At 44.9% G+C, this 21809-nt stretch overlaps 1 protein-coding gene across 1 annotated transcript; it reads right to left on the reverse strand.

Moving 5' to 3' along the window:
- Positions 1-775: 775 nt before the first annotated feature.
- LOC122388694 lies at positions 776-20525 on the reverse strand. Its single transcript, XM_043379993.1, has 8 exons — positions 20502-20525; positions 9138-9266; positions 8662-8805; positions 7824-7911; positions 6881-7072; positions 5193-5315; positions 3835-3937; positions 776-1600 (listed from the first exon to the last, which is right to left on the reverse strand). Exons 3-8 carry the CDS (start codon positions 8748-8750, stop codon positions 1254-1256), a joined length of 942 nt encoding a protein of 313 aa, XP_043235928.1. The 5' UTR covers positions 8751-8805; positions 9138-9266; positions 20502-20525; the 3' UTR covers positions 776-1253.
- Positions 20526-21809: the final 1284 nt, after the last annotated feature.

A 21809-nucleotide genomic window follows, 5' to 3' on the forward strand; every position in this document is an offset into this window, starting at 1 on the left:
AAACAAAAATAACTACGGCAGATAATTACCTTCAGGTTTCTAATTCCGACCAATCAGCACCTCAGTAGGATATGACGTCATACAAGAATGGTGGTGAAGGCCGTTTGCAGTCCCGGCCGGTAGGTCACGTGACCGCCGGGCGCCTCGGGTCACGCGGCGGTCGGGAGTCGGACGCGGGGCGTGGTCGCGGGCGGACGCGCGGGGCATCATGCTTTGCTTTGCTTGCTTTGTCAACTTCATATAACTTACTATCGCATTCGTGTGAAAGCCAAACACTGCTCAGTGCCCTTAGAAATTGAGTTTTGGAAAGCTCAAGTCCCTATAGCTCCTCAGGTCGGCAACAGTTGAAGCCTCATCTGAACCCACACTCAAAACAATTCTACTCTCCGTCGGCGGGTAAAACCCGTTTATTACGGGTACCCCTACTCGCAACCATATTTGACTATGCACCAGAGGGTAATTTTTACACTTCCCTCGCGGATCACCCTATCCTGTTCTGACGGATATACCCCAGCAAGCTGACCCCCCACCGTCGGGTTAACTCTTTACGTGTACCCGCAGAGAAGTGATTACTCTTCGCTCTGTTACCCACGCAGCCAATGTTTACTCTTCCCTGGGTGGTAGAATTTCAACCCGTTGCCGGCGTATAACCCGTTACTGGCGAATAACCTTACTCGCCAATATATTTAAACCACCCCTGCCGAGGGTACTTTTACCCCCTCTTGTCGGATACTTTACCCCCGTGCGCAGTCTGTACTCGGTATACACGCGGTTCTTACCCGGTCAGTACGGATATATTTCCCCGAAATACAACACGAAATATAACACATAACAGAAGCATGCGCTTTCTATTTTTCTATTCACTGCACAGTCACAGTGCACAATCATTGACGCCTTCTCGTACCATTCGTTCCCTTACTTCAGGGATCCAGTTTTTTTTTCTAGTTTTAGCGCTGCAAAAACGTAACCCTCTTAAACACTTAAACAAAGTCCCCTGTCACATATACACCACCATCAAAGCAACGTCCGTGTCTAGGCTCCCATGAAGGGCGAATAAGGGGCAGGCGATGTGGCAGTGGGCCCTGTCACATATACACCGCCATCAAAGCAACGTCCGTGGCTCCCATGAAGGGCGAATAATGGGCAGGCGATGTGGCAGTGGGGCGTGACAGGACCACGCCCTCGTCCAGTTCGACCGCAGTCAATGAAAAACCGGCGAATGAGTCGGAAACCAGGACCTCTCTCTCTCTCGCTCAGTGCTGCAGCTCGCCGGCTGGGAGAAGTTTAGTGAGCACGGCCTGGAGCGCCGTCGGAACATCCTTCTTAACGTCGGAATGTACTACGTATACCGCCAGGAAAGTGGCCGTGTTCTTGATGCCAAGGTAGTAGAGCGGCTGGCAGAACACGGAAAACGATACCGCCCACGTGAGGAGCTGGAGCTCCTCGCTCCCACTGAGGGCGGCGCAGTGCACCCCCTCCACGAAGAGGGCAGCACTACCACCCCGCCGCACGATCACGGGGTATGTATGATGTCCTTCCTCTTCTACAAAAACTGTTTCCAGTTCCTTCAGGGAGGCCACCAGACCTTCGGCGTCGTGGCCTATGCAGAGAACAGAACAATGCGCAATGTTATTCTCATCTATGCCAACACCTAGGCACAGATCACAGCATCAACTCTTACTCGTATGTTACATCGCTACTCAATCACGGGAACAGCTGTCATGTATTGTTTGCACTAAGTATAACTCACTAGATTTTGCACTGAACCAACCAAACACTATAGATGTCTCCTTTCCTGACCATGAAGTAACCGCAAAATCTGAGTCATTTCAATGTACCGAGTCTCACGAAGAGGGTATTTTTCGCCCCAGCACTTGTTTCGATACCGCAGTGAAAACTGATTGGATTGGAGGAAACTGAAGTCATTGGGGGAAGGGAAATGGAAAGCAATTCATTATTTAACCCGCGTCCCGTTGGGGGAGGGGCATTTTGCCCCCCGGTGTTTTTTCGCAAATAGCAAGAAAGCGGCAGCGCGAAGCTCCGCCAAATTTTGGGTACCTTTCCGGACATCAATTTGACACCTTCATCAAAATTTCAGGTCATAGATCACCTTAGGTCAAGAGTTATTGAGGTCAAACTGAGGTCATGTCAAAAATAGTGTCATCTTTACACGCTCACCAAAGTCAGAGTTATTAATCAATCTTTAAGTTATTTGCATGATTTTGTAAAGAAAAGACGGGCCTACAAAACTGCCATCTCGGATTTTCAAAATTTTAGTTTTCTAAAAAAAATATTTCAAAAAATGATGTTTTTTTAAAATAATGAATATTTTTTATATTTCAAAATTTTCAAAAAAAAAACGGAACATATGTGTTAGAACCCTATCTAGTGCATGTACACTGAAAATTTCAGGCCGATATCACTTTTGGTTACGAACTTATAGCTCTTAGGTGTTGACCGCCTGGTTGATCAATAGTGCAGACCCATCCAAACTTCAAATTTGGCATTTAAATGACTTCTTAGAGTATCCATGGTACAAATAAGAGTGTTAAAGAGTGTTTTAGTGACTTACGCTTGGAAAAATAACCTAAAAACATGTATCGCACAACTATGCGTAGTCATGTTACACATTTGACCTTGCGTGACCTTGAACTCATTAGACCTTGACTTCTCCTACTGAGTTTTCGCTTCCAAGTCTCAGATACACTTTCTAGACCATTACAGGTGGATTCCTGTCTGAAAGTTGACCTAAAAACATGTGTCGCATGACCATGTTTTTCATGTTTGAAAGTTGACCTTGTGTGACCTGACCTTGACCTGACCTTTGATGTGCACCACCCCTTAGGCCCTTCAGTGAGGTCGTGTGTCTGTCTAAGGGCTTCCCTGATAAAAAGAAGCATCTGGAAAGCTTCATTTCAGCAGGCGTCATAGTAAAACATAGCAAAAATGCGATATTTCACGTTTCACCTCGGTTTGACCTGACCCGTGACCTCGATTTAAAATTTATATGCTTTTGAGAGTTCACCACCAGGTCTACCCAACGCCGTTTGTCGCTTGTCGCTACGTCGCGTGGTTCTCGAGATATCTTCGGGGGCCAAAATGCCCTCCCCCTCCCCCAACGGGGGAGGGTCGCCAGATCCCAACGGGGCGCGGGTTAACCTGGCAGTTACTAGGGTTGTTGTTGCGACGGGAGGGGGCGTTAAACGCCCACGGCCGATAACAGACTCCCGAAGCAATAGGTGCAAGGGGGGAGGCAGGCGGCAAAGGAAAGCTATCAACGAGACGAGTTTATAGCACAATAACAATTTTCTTGAAAGGTCTTAGGTCATGTCAAAGAGCATGATGCGAGATGAACACTGGCGTCTCCTTAGCCGTAGAAACCAGTCTATCGGCAGCACCAATGTAACCCAAACTAGCATAATACATTGACAAATGACAGGGAAAGGTGTGATAGGCACAATCAAATGCCAAGCTCAGGTCAAAACGGGTCATGTTAAGTGTGTAAAGGCCTGCGTCACATGCTATCCTACAATTTTGTAGAATTCGATGACGAATCGATGACATCTATTTAGGAAATTTTCCTCAAGATCAGACGAAAAAAAGTTAAAAAGCGTTAACGAGTTAAAAAGGTCAAACTTGAAAGAGTTAACTTTTGATTAAAAACAACTCCTTTGATGCAGCTTGGTGTCTTAATTTCCATCTTTTAACCCTTTGTGAAAGGGGAAGCTATGAATTAATGCGACCTGTCGAATTGGACGTGAGGCGAGGAAAAAAGATGCATGCAAATTACAAATCTATCGGGCAAATTGTTCCCCGACTGTTACTGTCCCTTACCGGGTACGTTGCGAAGAACTTTTTTGAGCTCCCGTAGTGCATCAGCCTGGACGGCCTTGCCGCCCCGAGCGTCCGACTTCAGTCGCGCATACTCTTCCCATATCTGCGGAACAGTGATGAACAATGGTGATAATTATTTTAATTACTAACAGAATATGATGTTGATTGGGGTGAGGAGCACTGACAGAAAGGTTACATAAACAAAACTACCGAAAACATTCCACGCGATTTGAGAATGGACGGATAACGAATATAAAACAGGACAGGACAGAACGAGACTGACGAACAGAGAGGAACTATATAACAATGACTAGGACAAGCTTCACAGACATAGCCAATACATTACTGGAAATTAAACACCAGGCCAACTAAACCCTATTACTGGTGGGCTTTCTGAACCTGGAGTTCGTTTACTGGTGTGTGTGTGTGGGGGGGGGGGGGGCGATTCGGCCCCCTTAAGGTCTCTGACTAACCGGCCGATTTCGATGGGACAAACGCCATTCAATTGCCCTCATCGTGAATTATTTGATGTGCTATAAAACAATTTAAAAGTCAAAAATTTGGGTTTACAGTGGCTTTCTCCCCTAATATTTCACGATTTTCACGTTGTCACTAAAAACTCTATGATGTTGTTTTTTATCCAATTAAGATAATGTTTTAGGAGCAGCTACTTGATGAATAGGGCTATGATATATACTCCGGTTTTTATAATATTCGAAAATCAGAAGCGGTCCCAGTATATCGAAATCGTCAAGACGGCCGAAAAGTGTCCAGGAGAAATTGGCCCTGGGGACGACAATGGGCTATACGAAGGGCAAAAAAATTGGCACACGGTGCTCAATAAAAAGTCATCAAATTTCAGGAAGCTGGCTCCAGACGTTTTCTGTCAGATTTGAAAAACTACCGGCGGGGGCCGATCCCCCCCCCCCCAGTAATAGGGTTAATGTGTATGTGCACGATTGTGCAGAAAATGGCATGCTAAAAAGGGCAAGCAGGTGCGAACAAAAACGTGACTTATGCCCATTTATGCTCAATCGTGAGGTTTCGTCGACAGAAATTCACAATGCTCTGCATTGTCTTGCAATTATTAGGTAAGATACAATATGTTCAAAGTGTCTTTCACACTTTGAACTCCCCGCTGGATAGGATGATGTTATCAAAATGCCATTTTCAGAAATTTTCAGGGCCAATCTCATTCAAACATTCAGGGGTAACGTCGAACTGGTGCAGAAGGAGGTTCTGTAAGTCACATGTCAATATCCGCTTATGAGCAATCGAGATGATTGAAGGGCCAGATTCACCCCCCCCCCCCCCCCGCTAGCCGAGCGTGGGCAGTCAGCCATTCGAATTACACATACCTCATTTTCGTTAAAAAGCAGTGGATACTTGGCTTTCACTCCTGCGATGCTTTTTCTTGCGCGTTTGACACCGGCCAGCATCCGACGCCGGTCTGGGAGAGTTATCTTCATCGCTTCCTGCACCTGCGGAGAATCACGCCTTGTCGATAACTTGCCTTACTACTGAATACATTTTAATTTCACTTGAACAAGGAAACACCGCTTTTTATTCTCTTGAGCGTTTTAAAAAGCAGTACTTAGCGCTATTTTACTTTCATCCATATATTGCATAGATATTTTACATTATTGGAGGCCGCAAGACAAGGCACTTGACATGGACACACAAACAGTTGCCAGCCATTATCGTTGTTGCGACGATCAATCACAGACAAAAACGCAGGCACAAAGACGTGACCACAATTATGTATATGTATCAATATCAGCTACAGAAATGACCTATCGAGCATTTAAATACTGAAAAGAAGATTCAAATACGTTTCACGAGTCCAAAGCACATATATGAAATTCGAGTGCAGTGGCCAGGGTCTGCTATTCGTACTTTATACATAATTATGCACAGTGAACAGCCCAGGTAACAATTTTACGTTGTTACAAGGTACTAAGAGGGTTGAAAAAGGGTTGTCACAACGTGCCAATTTTACGTTGTCACAACGTAAAAATGCAGACGCCAGAAAACGTCATTTGAACGTAAGCCGAGTATGCAATTGAATGCCGTCGCAACGTTTCGACAACATCGTATTTACGTCGAGTGAACACTTAAATGGCGTTTGTGCAACGCTTTTATAACTAGCGTATAACCTCTCGACGACCTCATTACGAGCGAGCGCGAAGCGCGAGCGAGTTCTTCGAGGAATACTGGAAAAATCTGAGTATGAGCGGCCCGACACGGCACGGCCCCATTACGCTTTTGACGAACTTATATCTCTGCAGCCGCAGGCCCGATTCACGCGCGGTCTTCCTTGGTGGGTAGCTTCATCCCTTCTGCCTTGAATGAGACTAACCCCGGACCATATACGAGTATGCGTGATGAATGTAGCACGTGGCACGTGCAGAATGAAGGATGTTATGAACATGTTTTGTGTTATATCTCCAAAATGGCTTGGCCGTTTGTGCTCAATTTTGATGTGTGGCTAGACATCACGTGCAATATGCATGGCCCATCTGTAAATTTCAGGATTCTTACCCCGTAATGCAGAAACGGTTGAATCTATCGAGTTCCAATTTGTAGGTATTTGTAGGTTGTTTAGAGCGGCAGCGAGGAGCATAATGTAAATTAAAAGTAGCATAAATATGATAATGACAGTCTCCTCGGAAACTATACATATTTGAGTTAATTTCGTTTTGCTATTTACATCAAACATCAAACATTTGGATATGCTGCAAAACGCTGATGGAAGATTCGGTCGTCACCACTACAGAAATTAACTCAGGTCTGAGCACCAAAAATGACAGAAATATTTGCGAAATGATTGTTGACGACGCTTCCAAGACTTTTTCCGCTTCTAATAAACGATGTATAGGAGTCGAATGACCTGGTGGGGGGGGGGGGGGCATCCCCGATATTCCGAAGGTGGCGCCGATCACAGGATGACCAATGATGAATAATCAGGGACCAAACAACAAAGCAATTACAAAGCAATTCCTTGTTGGCTGTATGCCAGGAAATGGGGTTAAGGCTTTACACGTACCTGGCTTTCGTTGAGAGTGCCCTTCTTCATGTCGAGTACGCACTCGTGCACCTTCATCCCGTCCACACGGGAGATGTCTGGGAGGAAGTTGGGAAGCTTCTTCGGTGTCTTCTTGCGCTGCTGAACCTCGAGGTCGTCGCATGCTTTCCTCTTATTCTTGAACTTATTAATCAGTGACTCCTTCACAAGTTTCTGTAACATGCACACCATACCAATATTTTGTTAGTAAATATACCTACAAAAAGTTGCCAGCCATTAACGCTGTTGCGACGATCAATCACAGACAAAAAAAAAAAAAACGCAGGCACAAAGCCGTGACTACAATTATGTACATATATGTATCACTATCAATATCAGCTACAGAAATGACCTATCGGGAATTCAAATACTGAAAAGAATATTCAAATACGTTTCTCGAGTTCAAAGCACATATGCGAAATTCGACTGCAGTGGCCAGGGTCTGCCAGTGTCAGTCACGGTATGACAGCTGCTGTATGTGTTATGACAGGTCTGAAAGCGAGCTTACTCAGTACCTACATGCTTGGCCCGGCACCAAGCCAGACTTGGTGTCATATTCCATAGATGATATTTGAGTTTATTGCTGGGCTTACAGATCTACTGGGTTGATAGTGGTGGGGGGAGGGGGCAGGCCTGGCTTGATATTTTAAGGGGATCTCAACATCTTTTGTCAATTGACTTCGGCTTGTACTCGTTCATTATACAGCAAGCAAATGAACAGAACAAACAACGGAAATAAAAGAATCAGTAGATCATTACATGTCGGTGGCTAATATATTTGCTCAGTTCGCGCACTGGACAATGGAATCGGCGACAGGAGCGTGTAACATTGGAGATTGGTGGGGACGTTGACTATGGTGAACAGTGATAACACTGAGTTGACGATGAGAGAAAGACATTTTATCACATGATTTCCAGAACTCACCAGCCGGTCCGACAGCCGCAGTCCTTTCCCGAACCCAGGGAATTGTTCTGCGACGTCAGCTGCGATAGCGTCTACGTTGTTCAGGTACCTGTTACAGAAAATCATATCAGCGAATGCATTCCGACACAATGAATGGCACAGTGAATTCAGCGTCATGTCTCATAAAACGTACAGTTTAGAATAGAGATGCAAAATGAGAGTAAGTACAGGCACCGCGTTGTGAAAAATTTCAGGCACGGCGTGCCTGAAGCGATGTCTGGCCGCGGAAAGTGTTGGGCTCAAGCTGGTCTAAGCAAGTAAACAACTTCATGAAAGTCGCTTGCGATGAAGCAAATGTATCAGACTTCGTGCCTCTTTCACACTCTTCTGCATCGAAACAATTAGGCACATCCCCTTAACCTTCTACAATGGCTCACCATTAGTGGTCCTATGTTCCCCCCAAATTGAAATGTCTAGCTCATAAGGGATGCACGATTTCCACATGGTAGCATAATGTGCAATGTGCATGCACATTTTTAGGCTCATTGAAATACATTTAGGGGTCGCAGAAAACATGCAACATCCCTGGGATATTAAGTAAAAAGGCATTTACGATGGGTATATCACTGCTTGTAGCCCCACGTACAACTTTCGTAAATAACTTTTCTAGGCTTTTCCAATACAATAGCAGGTTCATGAAATGCCAAGGAGACTAGCTGCCAGGATGCTTCGTTGCTCTTTTGTTTGTTTGTTGGGAAGCAGCGGGACGGTTGCCCCATTCCGGCAGTCCATCCAATGACTGAGGTACGAGTTTACTGTTAAAAACTATGTTGGGCTTCACAGATTATCGTTTTCATACCTGCTGCGACACGTCTTCGTGTACTGTTCATACACAGCAGCCATTATGTCTCTTCGCTCTCCTTTGCTGTGGTCACCGCCGTTTTCCATAGTCTCGCGGACGGATGGTGGAAGCGCTTTCGTGTCCAGGACGAACACCTGCCGGCTAAGAAACAATTACGTCATATACCAATGGCAAGCCACAGCAAATGGTGGGTGAAGGCTGGCGGGTGAATAGGGGGGGGGGGGTATCACTTTATACAGGAAATCTGTCACCATGTTTATTGGATTGGATATTTATAGTGTTGCAACCCAAGAACACGAATTAATATTGCATTACAAACGATACAAATCAAAAGAGTAATGCACCTGTCTTCTTGTTTTCAAATTGTACTCTTAGTCTCTTAGAGCATGAGTATGAACAATATTGAAAGAAGTCGGCTTCCCAATTGTTGTTTCCATGTTACAGCACATACCAGATGATTAGCACATATATACCTCGCACTGGTCCCGGCGTCCTTGCTGGACTCGTTGTCACTGGTCCCGCCGTCGGTGAGAGCAAGCGGGTCCTGTGCCGTTTCGCCGACGGCAGAACTCACAGAGGAAGAGCATGGCACCAAAAGGTCACTGAAAGAAACGAATAGCAATGTTGAATCTTCAATTCATGGCTATGGAAGTATACCGACTTTGTAGCAGTGGCACACCGGGGACGGTATGGTGTTTGTAATGTAATGATACCATTAATTAAATAATATAGTCATTAATTAAACAATATAACAGACAACGAAAAAACTCTCAGAAGAGAATTTCAGCCTGTCGCCAAAATGTGTGTGATAATTAGAGATACACAAAGTCCCCATACCAAAGCCCCGCACCGGCTCCGCCCCCGCTCAGACCTTGGTGTGACCCGACCACGACCCGTAACGGTGACAGTCAGGCCTGTGCACCACCAAGGCCCTGCCACCCGGCGTCTAACAGTGTGACCACATGGGCAGGGAGCCCGACACAGCCCGGCAAACACTTCATGCGAGACCCACTCTGCCCCGCCGGGCCTAAGTCCATGCCCCGCGCCAGGCCTGCGGGCTTCAACTTTGCAACTCTAGTGATAATTAACATTTCCGGATGGTAATGAAAGACAAAGGTAAATCAAAAAGGAAAATGAATATGTTAGTAGGGTCGTACAAAGGACTTACTCGATCACTGCTGAATCCTTGGAACAGGAGGGAGTTCCCAAGGCGCCAGGAGAAGCTGTCATCGTCAGGACGGGGATGGTGTCGGCCGTGCTGAGACATCTTTGGATGAATGACACTGGTGGGCTGGAGACTTGGACGGGGACAAGGCGAATCCGTCCGCCACATGGTAGGTCGTCTACTGGGTTATCGATGCGAACATACAATTCGGACTCCTTGTGGTAAAGCTCTAAGCAATAACTGCCAGACAGAGAAAACGCCTCTTTTGCGGCCGCCAAAACATCACCCTTATTCTTCACAGTCACAAGTCGGTTGATGTCGTGTTGCTGCACCACGTAGGTCAGCATGGCGATCGTGGTCCTGTAAATATTCGAATTACACATTTAGCCACAAAGTCTGTCGCGGCCAGGGTTGGGCTGGAAGCCGTGCCGAAGCCAGGACGGTAATAGGAAGCCAAAACCGAAGCCGAAACCAATGGCTTCCAAAATTATAATTTGGAAGCAAAAACCGAGGCCAGTGACATTCAGACCTGAAACGTGGGAAGCCGAAACCACAGGCTAGACTTTGAAGCCGTCTAGCTTCGGCACAGAAGGAGCACGTTACACACGCTCGTTTACAACACGCTCGTTCTCTAACTCATATTTTGGCAAAAACAGCGGATTTGAGCTATGACTTTGACTTTGCATCCCTGATTTACCGCATTTTGCGGTCGTATCCCGCGCAAGTGCACGTTGCAAAATGCAAGCATAATCACTGAAAGTGGATGCTCCCAATGTAAAGATATAAATGTTCATCACACTTACCTATCGTTCTACAGCATCCCGTAGCCGGGTATCAGCCTCCGAGGAACGGCATAGTGGTGGTCATTGATCCAGTACGTGCCGAGGGGCTGGGGATCAACGAGACTCGCACAGTCGAATACATCATATTGATCTGTTCCAGAAATGATAAAAGCTCCCAAGGATGTGTCATAAATGGCCACCTGGTGCTGCACCAGGAATTGTTTGTCCGACTCAACGCTGCTTGGATGTTTGCAAATGCAGATAATCACAGCGACACCAGTGTGCAGCAGCAGAGCTTCACCCGCGCAGTACTTCTCGCCGTTTATTAGCGCCTTTTTGAAAAGCTGTGCCCCTCTCGTCAATGCAGCAGCCGCTTCCGGAACCTCTCCCCTGAAAGGTTGCCCGCCGCTCATACGACCGCGTAGTTCCATTGCATCTGCGACACTCTTCAGCTGATAACGAGTTGCGATGCTCTTGCATATATTTTTACGATTGCGCGAGTTTGCCACAGACCGCTTCAAGGTTTGATGTTTGGCTTCGTATCTCATGCTCCATAGATACCTCAATGGGCCATGTCTCCTCGTTTGATCGGCATAGTGTAAGAGGAAATGATGCTTCGGCGTCAGTTTGAACTCCGGAAAGCATGCGAGAAGGTCTGTCAAAAACTTTTCCACCATCCCTTGCAGGATATCCAAGTCTTGCAGTGACACCGTGAAGACAGTGAGTAGGAGCATGATTTTGATTAACTGCACGAGCAGGGAGTACATCTTGCTCCCAGACACAGCCGATGAGAGAACACCTGCACTCAGGAGAATCAATGGCAAAAGCCTCAGAAGACACCAAGCCTCACTCGCCTGCTGCTTCACAGTTATACCCTTTCCATCACGGCGTAACGGGGCGGGATGATTTGTGTCCACCTGACTGTATGGGAATGACCTGATAGCTCTGTTCACATCGTTCAGAGACAAATCACCGCGAGAGCTCAAACCACCGCACACCAGAGCAATGGTGGACGGCACAACGCCCTCTAGAAGATCATGCATCACATCAGGGGGTATCGACGTCATCGGGTGAAAGCCCGTCAATGAGCTGAACGGACACGTGCTTCGGATGCCGTACGCTTTCGAGAGTGATTCACCGAAACCTTCTTCAAGCAAAAGCTTCACTTTGGAGTCATAATCTTCTTTGGAACGGAGGTCAAACTCTTCCAGCTTCGTCTTTGTTCGTATCTCATCTGCCGTTCCATGACAGTGTCGGCAAATCATTGCACCCCCACTGAAGCACTGTGAAAAGCCCGCCACACTGTGTACGCCCAGATTGTCACCGATCAACACTGCAACGTGTGCAGTAAAATGCGAGCCACCACGAATGTTTGCCACAAAACCGCTTGATTCAAGCTCTTTAAGTTCGGTGATGAGTGGGTCGAGCAGTGTTGCCCATGAATGTGTTGCCAGCAGTGCCTCTCGAAAGACTACCGAAAGGATGATTTTGTTGCGAAGTGCGCTGTTCTTAAGACTGTTCACTGAAAAATAAACAACGCCCACTTTCTGGTTCTTTGCTCTGCTGCCCAAGGGGTTGCCTACTTGAAAACTGTCATAGTAGACTGAAAGAAGCAAACGACCTTCGCTGTTATTATTGTTATGGACGTATCCATCCTGAAGGCCACCAAGTATCCCATCTGGTGATGCAGTTGCATCTTCGCAAGCATTCACTTGCTCGCAGAGTTGTTTAAGCTGAGGTGTAACTGGCAAGTATTGGAGCGTTTCATCTTTCCCATGTTCGTCTGTGCCCAATGTCACAGATACAGGATCAACCGTTTCAAACTCCTTGACAGCTGTGCGTTCTAGGTGGTCGCTACCCTGTAACTTGCTCAGCTCATTCAGAGTCTTGAGTTTATGATAATATTCTTCAAGATGGCAGCATGGTGCCTCCCCACATAAGCTCAGACACTCTTGGATGACTTCTTTCGAAAAGTCCTCAATGAACTCCAGCACAGCATGGCAGCTATTTTCGGTCACATTTTGGGCGCGGAGTTTGATTATGAGTCCTAACAGTTGTTTTCTCACATCGTGAGCACCAGGGTCGTCTTCAACCTTGTCACCAGAGTCAGAATCAATCTCGACACCAGTTTCTTGTTGATTTTGAGACGAAGATGTCTCTGGAGCATTTGAAGCACAACCAGCAGCTTCAACCGGAGAACACTTTCTAGACAAAACATGATCTTTCCAATACCGAACAGTGGTGAACTTCTTGCGACACATCGGGCAATCCACGTGAAAATAAGGGTCTGATCCATGTCGTCGCAAATGCAGGCAAAACTCTCTCAAGTCTGTGTCAGTGTGGTGACACAAAGAACATGATAGCTTCACATTCATCTGAAACCAATAAGTGCAAAAACATTCTGAGCCAATTGTAAATTCGCCTAACCAAGCATACAGAATTAGCAACACCAAGGAAAGGATCATTAAACGAAGGAAATGAATTTCGTTCGTTATGATCCTTTCGATCATAAGGGCACAACCCCAAATAATATTCAATAAAATATGAACTACGGGGTCTTCTGCCTACAGTCATGTGGGCAAACGCACCAGTGATGTCATTTATAGAATTTAGTGAAAATGGTACCAGTCACCACTCAAACCCAGGGCGGTGACCCCACGGCGAAACAGCTTCAGCGCCAGTACCATGAACAGCTGGAACGCTTTACCTGCCGAAGTTGTGTCCGCTGACTCGCTCGACATTCTAGGCGCGACTTGACCGCCATTGGAGGAACCTGATATTTAACATACCACAGACCTAGAGCCCTGATTGTTCATTGTCCTTGAGCATTCTGTCATTGTCAACATTTGGACAGTCCTTGAACTGTCCAAATATTCCTCAAATTTTGATGTATTACAAAGTGAATAGTTGTTGCTACAAACAACCAAAAATCTAGTGATATAAATTATTCCCCGCTTCATTTATAGCTTGGTTTGTGAAAAATTTATGTTTGAAGTTGTGAGCAGACTTGTGCCAAGATCCCAAAAAGATCCGAGATCCAGGATCCGCTGGATCCAAGATTTGGGATCTTGGTGGTTCCTGGATCCAGAATTTCAGATTTTGTCGAGGGATCCTGGGGATCTTGGATCCAGCATTTCAGATTTTGTTGAGGGATCCTGGGGATCTTGGATCCAGCACTTCAGATTTGTCAAGGGATCCTGGAGATTCTAGATCCTGCAGTCTGCACTTCAGATTTTGTCGAGGGATCCTGAATCCTGAATTTTCAATTTGTCGAGGGATCCTGGGGATCTTGGATCCTGCATTTTCAATTTGGCGAGGGATCCTGGGGATCTTGGATCCTGCATTTTCAATTTATCGAGGGATCTTGTGGATCTTGGGTCCTGAATCAACCTTAATTTGTTTGGAGGGTTTGCATTATGACTCACACACAGAAATATTGAGCGATGTCAAGTTCAATATACTCGTAAATAGTTCAATTAGCTTCAAAGTTCTGCTTCACTGAGTAAAATATCTTTAGTTTAAGTATTTTCGTGATAAATAAGCAAGGTATCCGTCGCACAACGCCATAATAAGTAAAGGCATCAAGAATAAGTTTGTTTTTATACGACGTTTATTGGTTAACTAACAAACATCGGCAGTTTTATTACACCACACAAGCATCTTTACGCAAAACAGGATAATGTAACAGCATAACAGATGTTCAAATACCTAACTGATATGTTTCCATGCAAAGCAAGTGTATCCATACGCGAATGAGTGTTGTGTCGCACTGGTAATTGCGGTACACATCCAGAGCACCGTTCGTTTACGTCAACCCGTGTAAATTTAGCGAAATTTTGAGCTATATGCTGACGGCGGCGGCGCCATTTTCGCAATCTGTCAGTTGTGCGCCGGGGACCGCGGGGGCCGGCGGGGGAGTGTTGTGGCTGCAGTGCGCAGAGTGGGTTTGCCCATTCTTGTGCGATCAGTGAGATAAAACAGTGCTGTGGTGTTTATCTAGTTCGATAATAAGCTGAGTAATGAGTGACTAAGTGAATAATAAGTGAAATACTGCATTGTGGTCATCGTCCGATAACTGCAATCAAGAGCGAGTCTGAAATCTGAAGCGGAGCGACATTGGAGGAGCTGCTGGAAATTATCCAGCTTTGTCGGAGTGCTAAGGTGGGCTTGTACTTTTTCAACTGAGCTGCTGTCGTGTTATGAAAATAATGGATGCACTTTCATGCTTTTCTAGGGTTAATTAGGTATAGGTATGCTAATATTTTGCCAGATAGGCAACAGAGAGCCGATGGCTAATTAAATGAACGATAATTTTGGCACAGTGAAGTAGTGCGTACAGATGATATATTTTTTATTTATTAATTAATTACGGGCAGTTGACGGGAGACGGGCGGTGGCTGCGACCTGTAGCGGCGCCTATGCGTTGTGAAATATCAGCTTATATACATGATAAGGTATATACGCTAATCTAACTTTTATTTCCGTCAGATGTGATGTCGATTCTTAACAATAAACGACAAACAAACAAACGTGTTTGCAGCATGGGGTAGGCATTGAGCATCACAATGTTTCGTTGCATTTAGCTAGGCTCGCGGCTGGCGACAACGTCCCGCCGCGTGTCGCTTGCGTTACAAATTTTGCGGGCCCAACATTAGCTTTACCAGAAAAAATCGTTATAATAACCGTCATATTTGTGTAAATTTATCGTCATGAATTTGTGTACGATTACCACGCGAGTGTTCCTTTTGGTACTTTTTACCAAAAACACATATTTGTGCGTAAATGTAACGCGAGATCCGCGGTAAAGTTACACTGAAAGCGGTTCTCCTACACAATAGTGAAGCACTCCGAAGCTAGCAAAACACACATATAAGTGTTCTTTTACCCAGAAAACAGAGTAATTTTACACCAAAAAAATGTTCCTTTTGGTACTTTCAATTACACCGTTTTTCCGCTCAAAATTTCTGTGTGTGCTCCTCAGTTGAAGGTTTAGGTGATATTTGGCATTGGATGCTATATTCTAAGTTGCAATTGGATGTTAGATTATGTGCATACACCCTCACATGTACCTTGATGGTACATGTTGTTACTTCAGTGTTAACTACTTACTGCCAAGCACTTAGTAGTGAGTATACTGAATGAAGTGTCAGCAGTACCATCCAAATATTGAGATAGTATTATTGAGAGTGAGTGACTGAGTTCTAACTCATGAGGTTGGTTGTGGGATTGATAACCAATAGCCTGGCACTGGCTACCTACTGAATATGTTATGACTGAATGATCATGAATGATTTAAGATCTATTTTGCTTTGCAAATAGCAATAAGAGAAGCCACAATGTAGGAAATATCATAAGCAAGGACTGTTCATCTTGTTGTTCTGATGATCATGGATGCTACATTTTACTAGGATCATTGTTCATTATGTCATTTGGCTATTATGCTCAATGAACCTAAAATTTACTCTGGTTTTTATCATTAGGCTTGGGCCTCAGATTCAACTTTTGATCTACCATATGAGCATATGACATTACACTTGAACAATTAACAATTAAGAACTCACTCAGATGACAAGTCCTCAGATCTAGAGTTCTCAAAGGCCATAGTTTACTCACAAGTCATAGCTGAACTAACCTCTGTGATTCTATGAAGTGTTGACTGACGAAAGACTGATGAAGAACTTTCATGCTAAGCATAATGTTTCAATTTTCCAACAAAATATTTTCTCGAAAAAATAGCATTCTGCCCAAAACCCCAAAAAAGTTAATGTATGCCTCTCACATGGCAGCCCTGTGACCATGAGAAGTCCTGTGATCATGGACGAAGGTATTTCTTTATCAAGGCAATGCATAATTTCGTCGATCGTTAAACTGTAGATTAATGTTAAACTGTAGATTAATTTTAATCGTCGATTACTAGTTATCAGTGATAACTAGCACGGGGTGATAACTTATCACCCCGTGCTCTGTTTGAGACTGGCATAAACCATCGGCGATTGGCGAAATATACTGATTCCACGGGTCAATAAATTCCTCCGTTCATGATCTTATTACCAAATTTACTTACCAAATTTTAGTCACAGCAAGGCAATAGAATACCAGCAAGGCAATAGAGTCACAGGGCTGACATTAGGGGCGTACGCGGCGCATCAACAGGAAGGTACTGGAAAGTATAAAGTGCAGGGAAAATTGCCACCCGAAAGTAAACATAGGCAAGGTCACCACCAGGGTATATTGAGAGACGGTCACCACCGCCGTGCACCAACCTCCGATTGTAAAATGTCAAGGCCATCTATAGCATAGGCTATGTATTATCACAAAGTCGAGGTGGGTATTAATATGACGTCACAGGTACAAGGGGTCTAACGCAAGGTGTGGTAGTCCGAAGAGATGGGTAATCCAACAGGCATACCAATCAGTACACGGTACTCCAATGACGTCCTTGATTTTAGTCTTATAAGTTTATGGCAAAGTATTATAAAGCAAATATTTTCTTTGCGTCCATGCCATTTTCGAGGAGTGACTTTTGTTTACAGTGCCAACATCACAGCTGCTGATTGAAGGTTATATACATCAGCTGAATTTAGCATGCAGCGATTGAATTATTGGCTCCAGTTTTGCTTTCAGAGATTAAAATCATTTAGTATTCAACAACAATAGATCTAGAAGCTTTTTGTTGTGTAATGACTAGCAAACTTCATTGCAGGTTTTGTCTGGAAGCGTGCCAGGTGAGGGAAAAAGGAAGGAACACCCTATATATGAAAAGCAACATATTGTTTAGCCTCATTAGGACCAAGGAAGACCATCCATTCCAATCCTTCATAGGACAGGCAGAGGCAGGTGCTGCGAGTCTGGCATTTTGGTGATTGTCAAATCATGTTCCTTTCCTTAAAATAGCTTCTGATTTTGTTGAGGCATAATATTAACAATGTGAGTTTAACTTTATGCCCACAGGCTTTTGGAGCCTGCTGCACAACCTGATTATGCTAGATTTAACTTGAATCGTATCAGCATAGACAGATACTTAACAAAACATGCCACAAGTAAACAGATGGTAATAAGGAACTGCCATAATAATTTCTGACCTGTCATGTAATAACAATTGACAAGGCCCACCACATCCAAACAGTTATCAGTTCAATGATAAAAAGGGAGACCAGAATAAATAGTCATGCTTCTTTACATCAATGATTGACTTCATCACCTCTAAGGCTAGTTTTTGTGCAAAATCCAAGGAATTTTGGTTCCTTAAGTTTTGACATACCAACATAGACATATACTTACCAAAACATTCCACAAGGAAACAGATGAAATAAGAAATGAGCCTAAGTCACCATCAATTTTTTAGCTGTCATGTAATGACAATGGACAGGGTCCACCACAACCAGACAGTTATCAGTTTGGTAATAAAAAAGTGGAGCAGGACAGATTCATGCTAGTCATCATCATTCATCTATGATTGATTTTATCACCTTCAAGGCTTGATTTTGTGCAAAATGCAAGGTATTTTGGTTTTTCTGAAGTCTTGATGTTGCGTGGGATCCAGGGGATCTTGGATCTTAAGGTTCTGACTTTGCGTGGGATCCAGAGGATCTTGGATCCTAAATTTTGTTTCGCGCAAGATCCAGGTATTCTGATTTTGCATGGGATCCAGGGGATCTTGGATCTTAAAATTTCCCATTTTGCGTGGGATCCAGGATATCTTGGATCCTGAAATTCTGATTTTGCATGGGATCCAGGGGATCTTGGATCCTAAAATTCTAGTTTTTGTGTGGAATCCAGGGGATCTTGGATCCTTAAATTCTGACTTTGCATGGGATCCAGGCCCCAGGGGGATCTTGGATCCTAAAATTCTGATTTTGTGTGGGATCCAGTGACCAGTGGATCTTGGATCCTGATTTTTGGCCCAGGCACAAGTCTGGTTGTGAGTAACAAACATTTTCACAGAAAATCTGCTTATTTCAGTTGCATTCATTTCAATTTTAGGTGCGTGAGTTATAAGTTCCTACTGTGTCTGTGAGTGAATCTTTCAACTTCCATGCCGGGTTCAAAGACTACTGTGTCTTTGAGTGAATATTTGAACTTTCATGCCAGGTTCAAAGACAGACGAATATTTATTGCAAATTAATGCAAAGGCGTAGGAACGTTGGAGCTCTATATACTCTGGGAACTTCACGCCTGATGGCTATGCGCCTTAACCCACAAAGAAGAAGATGGGAACTTCACGAATAGCTACCTAGTGGACAGTCATCTGCTAGCTTTGGCGTTGACTACTAAAAAAAATTGATCTTTTTATCCGAGGTAGTGTACACTGAGACAGTGAGAAGCGTTTGTCACTGTCCGCCAACTCACAGCCCAGCCCAGTCGAGTCGAGTCTATAAACTGAGCCCAGTCCAGTCGGGGTTCGTTGAATATCACTATATGTTGCCCCAAGCATACCCGTTTGAAACATTATGCTATTTCAGTTTTACTTGATATTCACTTAGCCGCTATTATTATGCATCTTACTGAACAGGGCCACCGGCCAAGACCATTGGGCTACTTTCGTGAACACAAATCATTACTCCCTTACATAGGCATAGGAACAGGGAGGGCAGAGCAGCAATGGCCCCTAACATTTAGCCCAAAAATTTCCTAAAATTTACATTTCTTCAAAACCAAATGCAGTGATTGATTCCTCAGGTTGAGATGAGTCCAAAAATGCAGAGAAAGTTGGTGTGCGTGTTGGGTGGGTGGGTTGAACTTGGGTTCACCTTAAAATAAGACCCAAAGTTTCGCTGAAACTGTTCGCCCCCCCCCCCCAACTTTTGTGATGTTCCTACGCCTCTGCTTCTTTATTTTTCAAATTGTTGATAAAAGACGTGCAGAGCATGCTTTTCAAAAATGGCCTTATCCATCTAGGAAAAATATTAACTGTGATTTCTTTATGCTAAGATTGTGTACAAAAACTTACATTGAAATCAAGGAGAAGGTAAATCACAAAAAAACTTAATCATTCATTGTGAATAATTTATTGAAAGGCGAATATTTGGTTGGAGAGCAAAATTATTCAGCAGAAAATGGTCAAATTCCAACACTGAAGACTTTGGATTTGAATAGCATGTATCACTTGCACTTCCATGTCCCCCTCAACCAGGTGCAAAATATCTTAAATGGGTGACAAGTTGTGGTAACACTGAAATACCTTGCACAAAAAATGAATGGTTGCCAGCAAGTAGCACAAGCATAAAATGTAGGTAGGTACGTACCTACCAAACATGTGCAAGTAACTGCAAGTAACTAACATAAGCTCAGTATTAGATAGCTGATAAAATGCATCCCACCCACACAAATAAATATTTCATCATAATCATATTGGTCCCATCACAATGCATGATTACTCACCGTCTTCAGATAAAAGCCGAGCACTGTAGCGTCAGCAGACGCAGCGGACCCAACACTCCCAAGGCACCGCGCGCGGTAATATGGCGACCGTTGTGCCCGACCGTTGGCGTTACTCGGCCGCAAATCTTCCACGTCAGGGTACTGTACCCGGCATCCAAGAGTACCCTAACATCCGGGAACATCCGGGACTTTTAGTCCCGCGGATGTTCGGCGGCGGGTACAGATAACGGGCCAGGCGGATACTTCCTGCAAATATGTGAGTGTATCCCGTGTCGGCGGGTAATGGTGACGCCCAATGCGTGTACTGTTCACTCTCCGATCGCGAGTCATTTCTTAACCCGCTTGTCGCTGATTACAACAACGCATTCGAAGGGTCTTTCATTGCAAAAAGCGGGTAGTATGAATAATAGTCGAGTGTTTTACCTGATACTTTCCCAACCCGCAAGTATCAACCCGGTTACAAAGAGTGAACACGTGTGGCACCACTCCTATGGCACGGATTCACCCACCAACGGCGAGTCGACTTGTTTTCAGTGCATGTGAAAAAAAAGAGGGTAAGGACCTTGTGTTGCTTTTTCTTTTACCGTCATAATTATCTCAAACCATCACAATTTTGAGTTGCCACATTGTCTGCTTCACTACATTCGTGTAAAACTTGGGTGAAGGCTGGTGGCTCAAAGAAAGGTGAAGATATTTCTTTAAGTGCCTAATCCGTGAAATATCCCGGCTTTACAAATCTACACTTTTCATTTTCTCCACGATACATTTTTCTAAAATTGTTTAAATTTAATATACATTTGTTAAAATCGGGGCTTTGGTTTTGTGTAAACTAGATCATAAAGTTTACTATAGTTTTGTGTAACCTGATGGCTGAAGAAAATAGTAATTTTGCTAAAATGATGTGCGGAAATCTGTTGCTTTCCAAATCAAATTACTCATACCTATATTTCATTCAAAATTAGGAGGCATTATTACTGTTTTTTCTTGTAACATGAACTGAGTTTGGGTACGGTGCTCCGGAAACGTTGTGGAACTTTAAGCTAGCTAGAGCAGTTTCCATAAAAGCTGTTTAAGCTGTTTTTTAAGCTTTTAAGCTGTAACTTCAGTTACTTCACTTTAGAACATATTGCCCAGAATGCGTCACTGATCATGAGCTGGTATATCATATCATATGTAGCAAATACATAAATGAGAATACTGTGTCATGAATTTGTGTGCATGCTTCTGGATCATCTGTAATTACATCGAAGGCTCGGCTCAAGAGTGTCCTGCCGACCAGCTTATGCCCAACCCTTTCTGTCCGCAGAACGTCGCCTGCGACTCCCGCACGCCGTTTGCCCCGGCCGTCCGTACTGATCTTCGCGCTGCGAGCCGCGCTGGAGTTCGCGGCGGCGTCGTGGAGCTCCCATCGGGACGGCGTGTGATGCCCGCGTCGAGCTTATAAGCCGTGAGCTTCGATTGGCGGCTCACGCGGTCACCAGCTGTATGTACAGCCTCGGCCCCGACGACCCCGCTAATGGCCGAGACCGGCATACCCCCGGCATGGGCCGCTGTCCGGCGCAGCGCTGGCCGCCCGCATGCTACTTTTGGCTGTATCGCTGCCCAGCGGGAGCGCGCTCCACGCTGCGGAAGAGGTACACGTTGCGACCCGACTGAGGACCGCAACCGGATGGTGACACGTCGGCCTCTGCGCCCTGGCCGGGGCAGGCGTGACCGACGTCACAGTGGAGGAACGCCCAAACAAGACCAGCCCACCGTCGGAGCAGCATGGAAATATCATGTTCTGCCTGGACGTCGGACCCGGCGGCCGCAGTGCA

The sequence above is a fragment of the Amphibalanus amphitrite genome, unplaced genomic scaffold, assembly GCF_019059575.1.
Source record: "Amphibalanus amphitrite isolate SeventyFive unplaced genomic scaffold, NRLGWU_Aamphi_draft 000332F_arrow, whole genome shotgun sequence".
NCBI classification, from domain to species: Eukaryota; Metazoa; Arthropoda; class Thecostraca; order Balanomorpha; family Balanidae; genus Amphibalanus; species Amphibalanus amphitrite.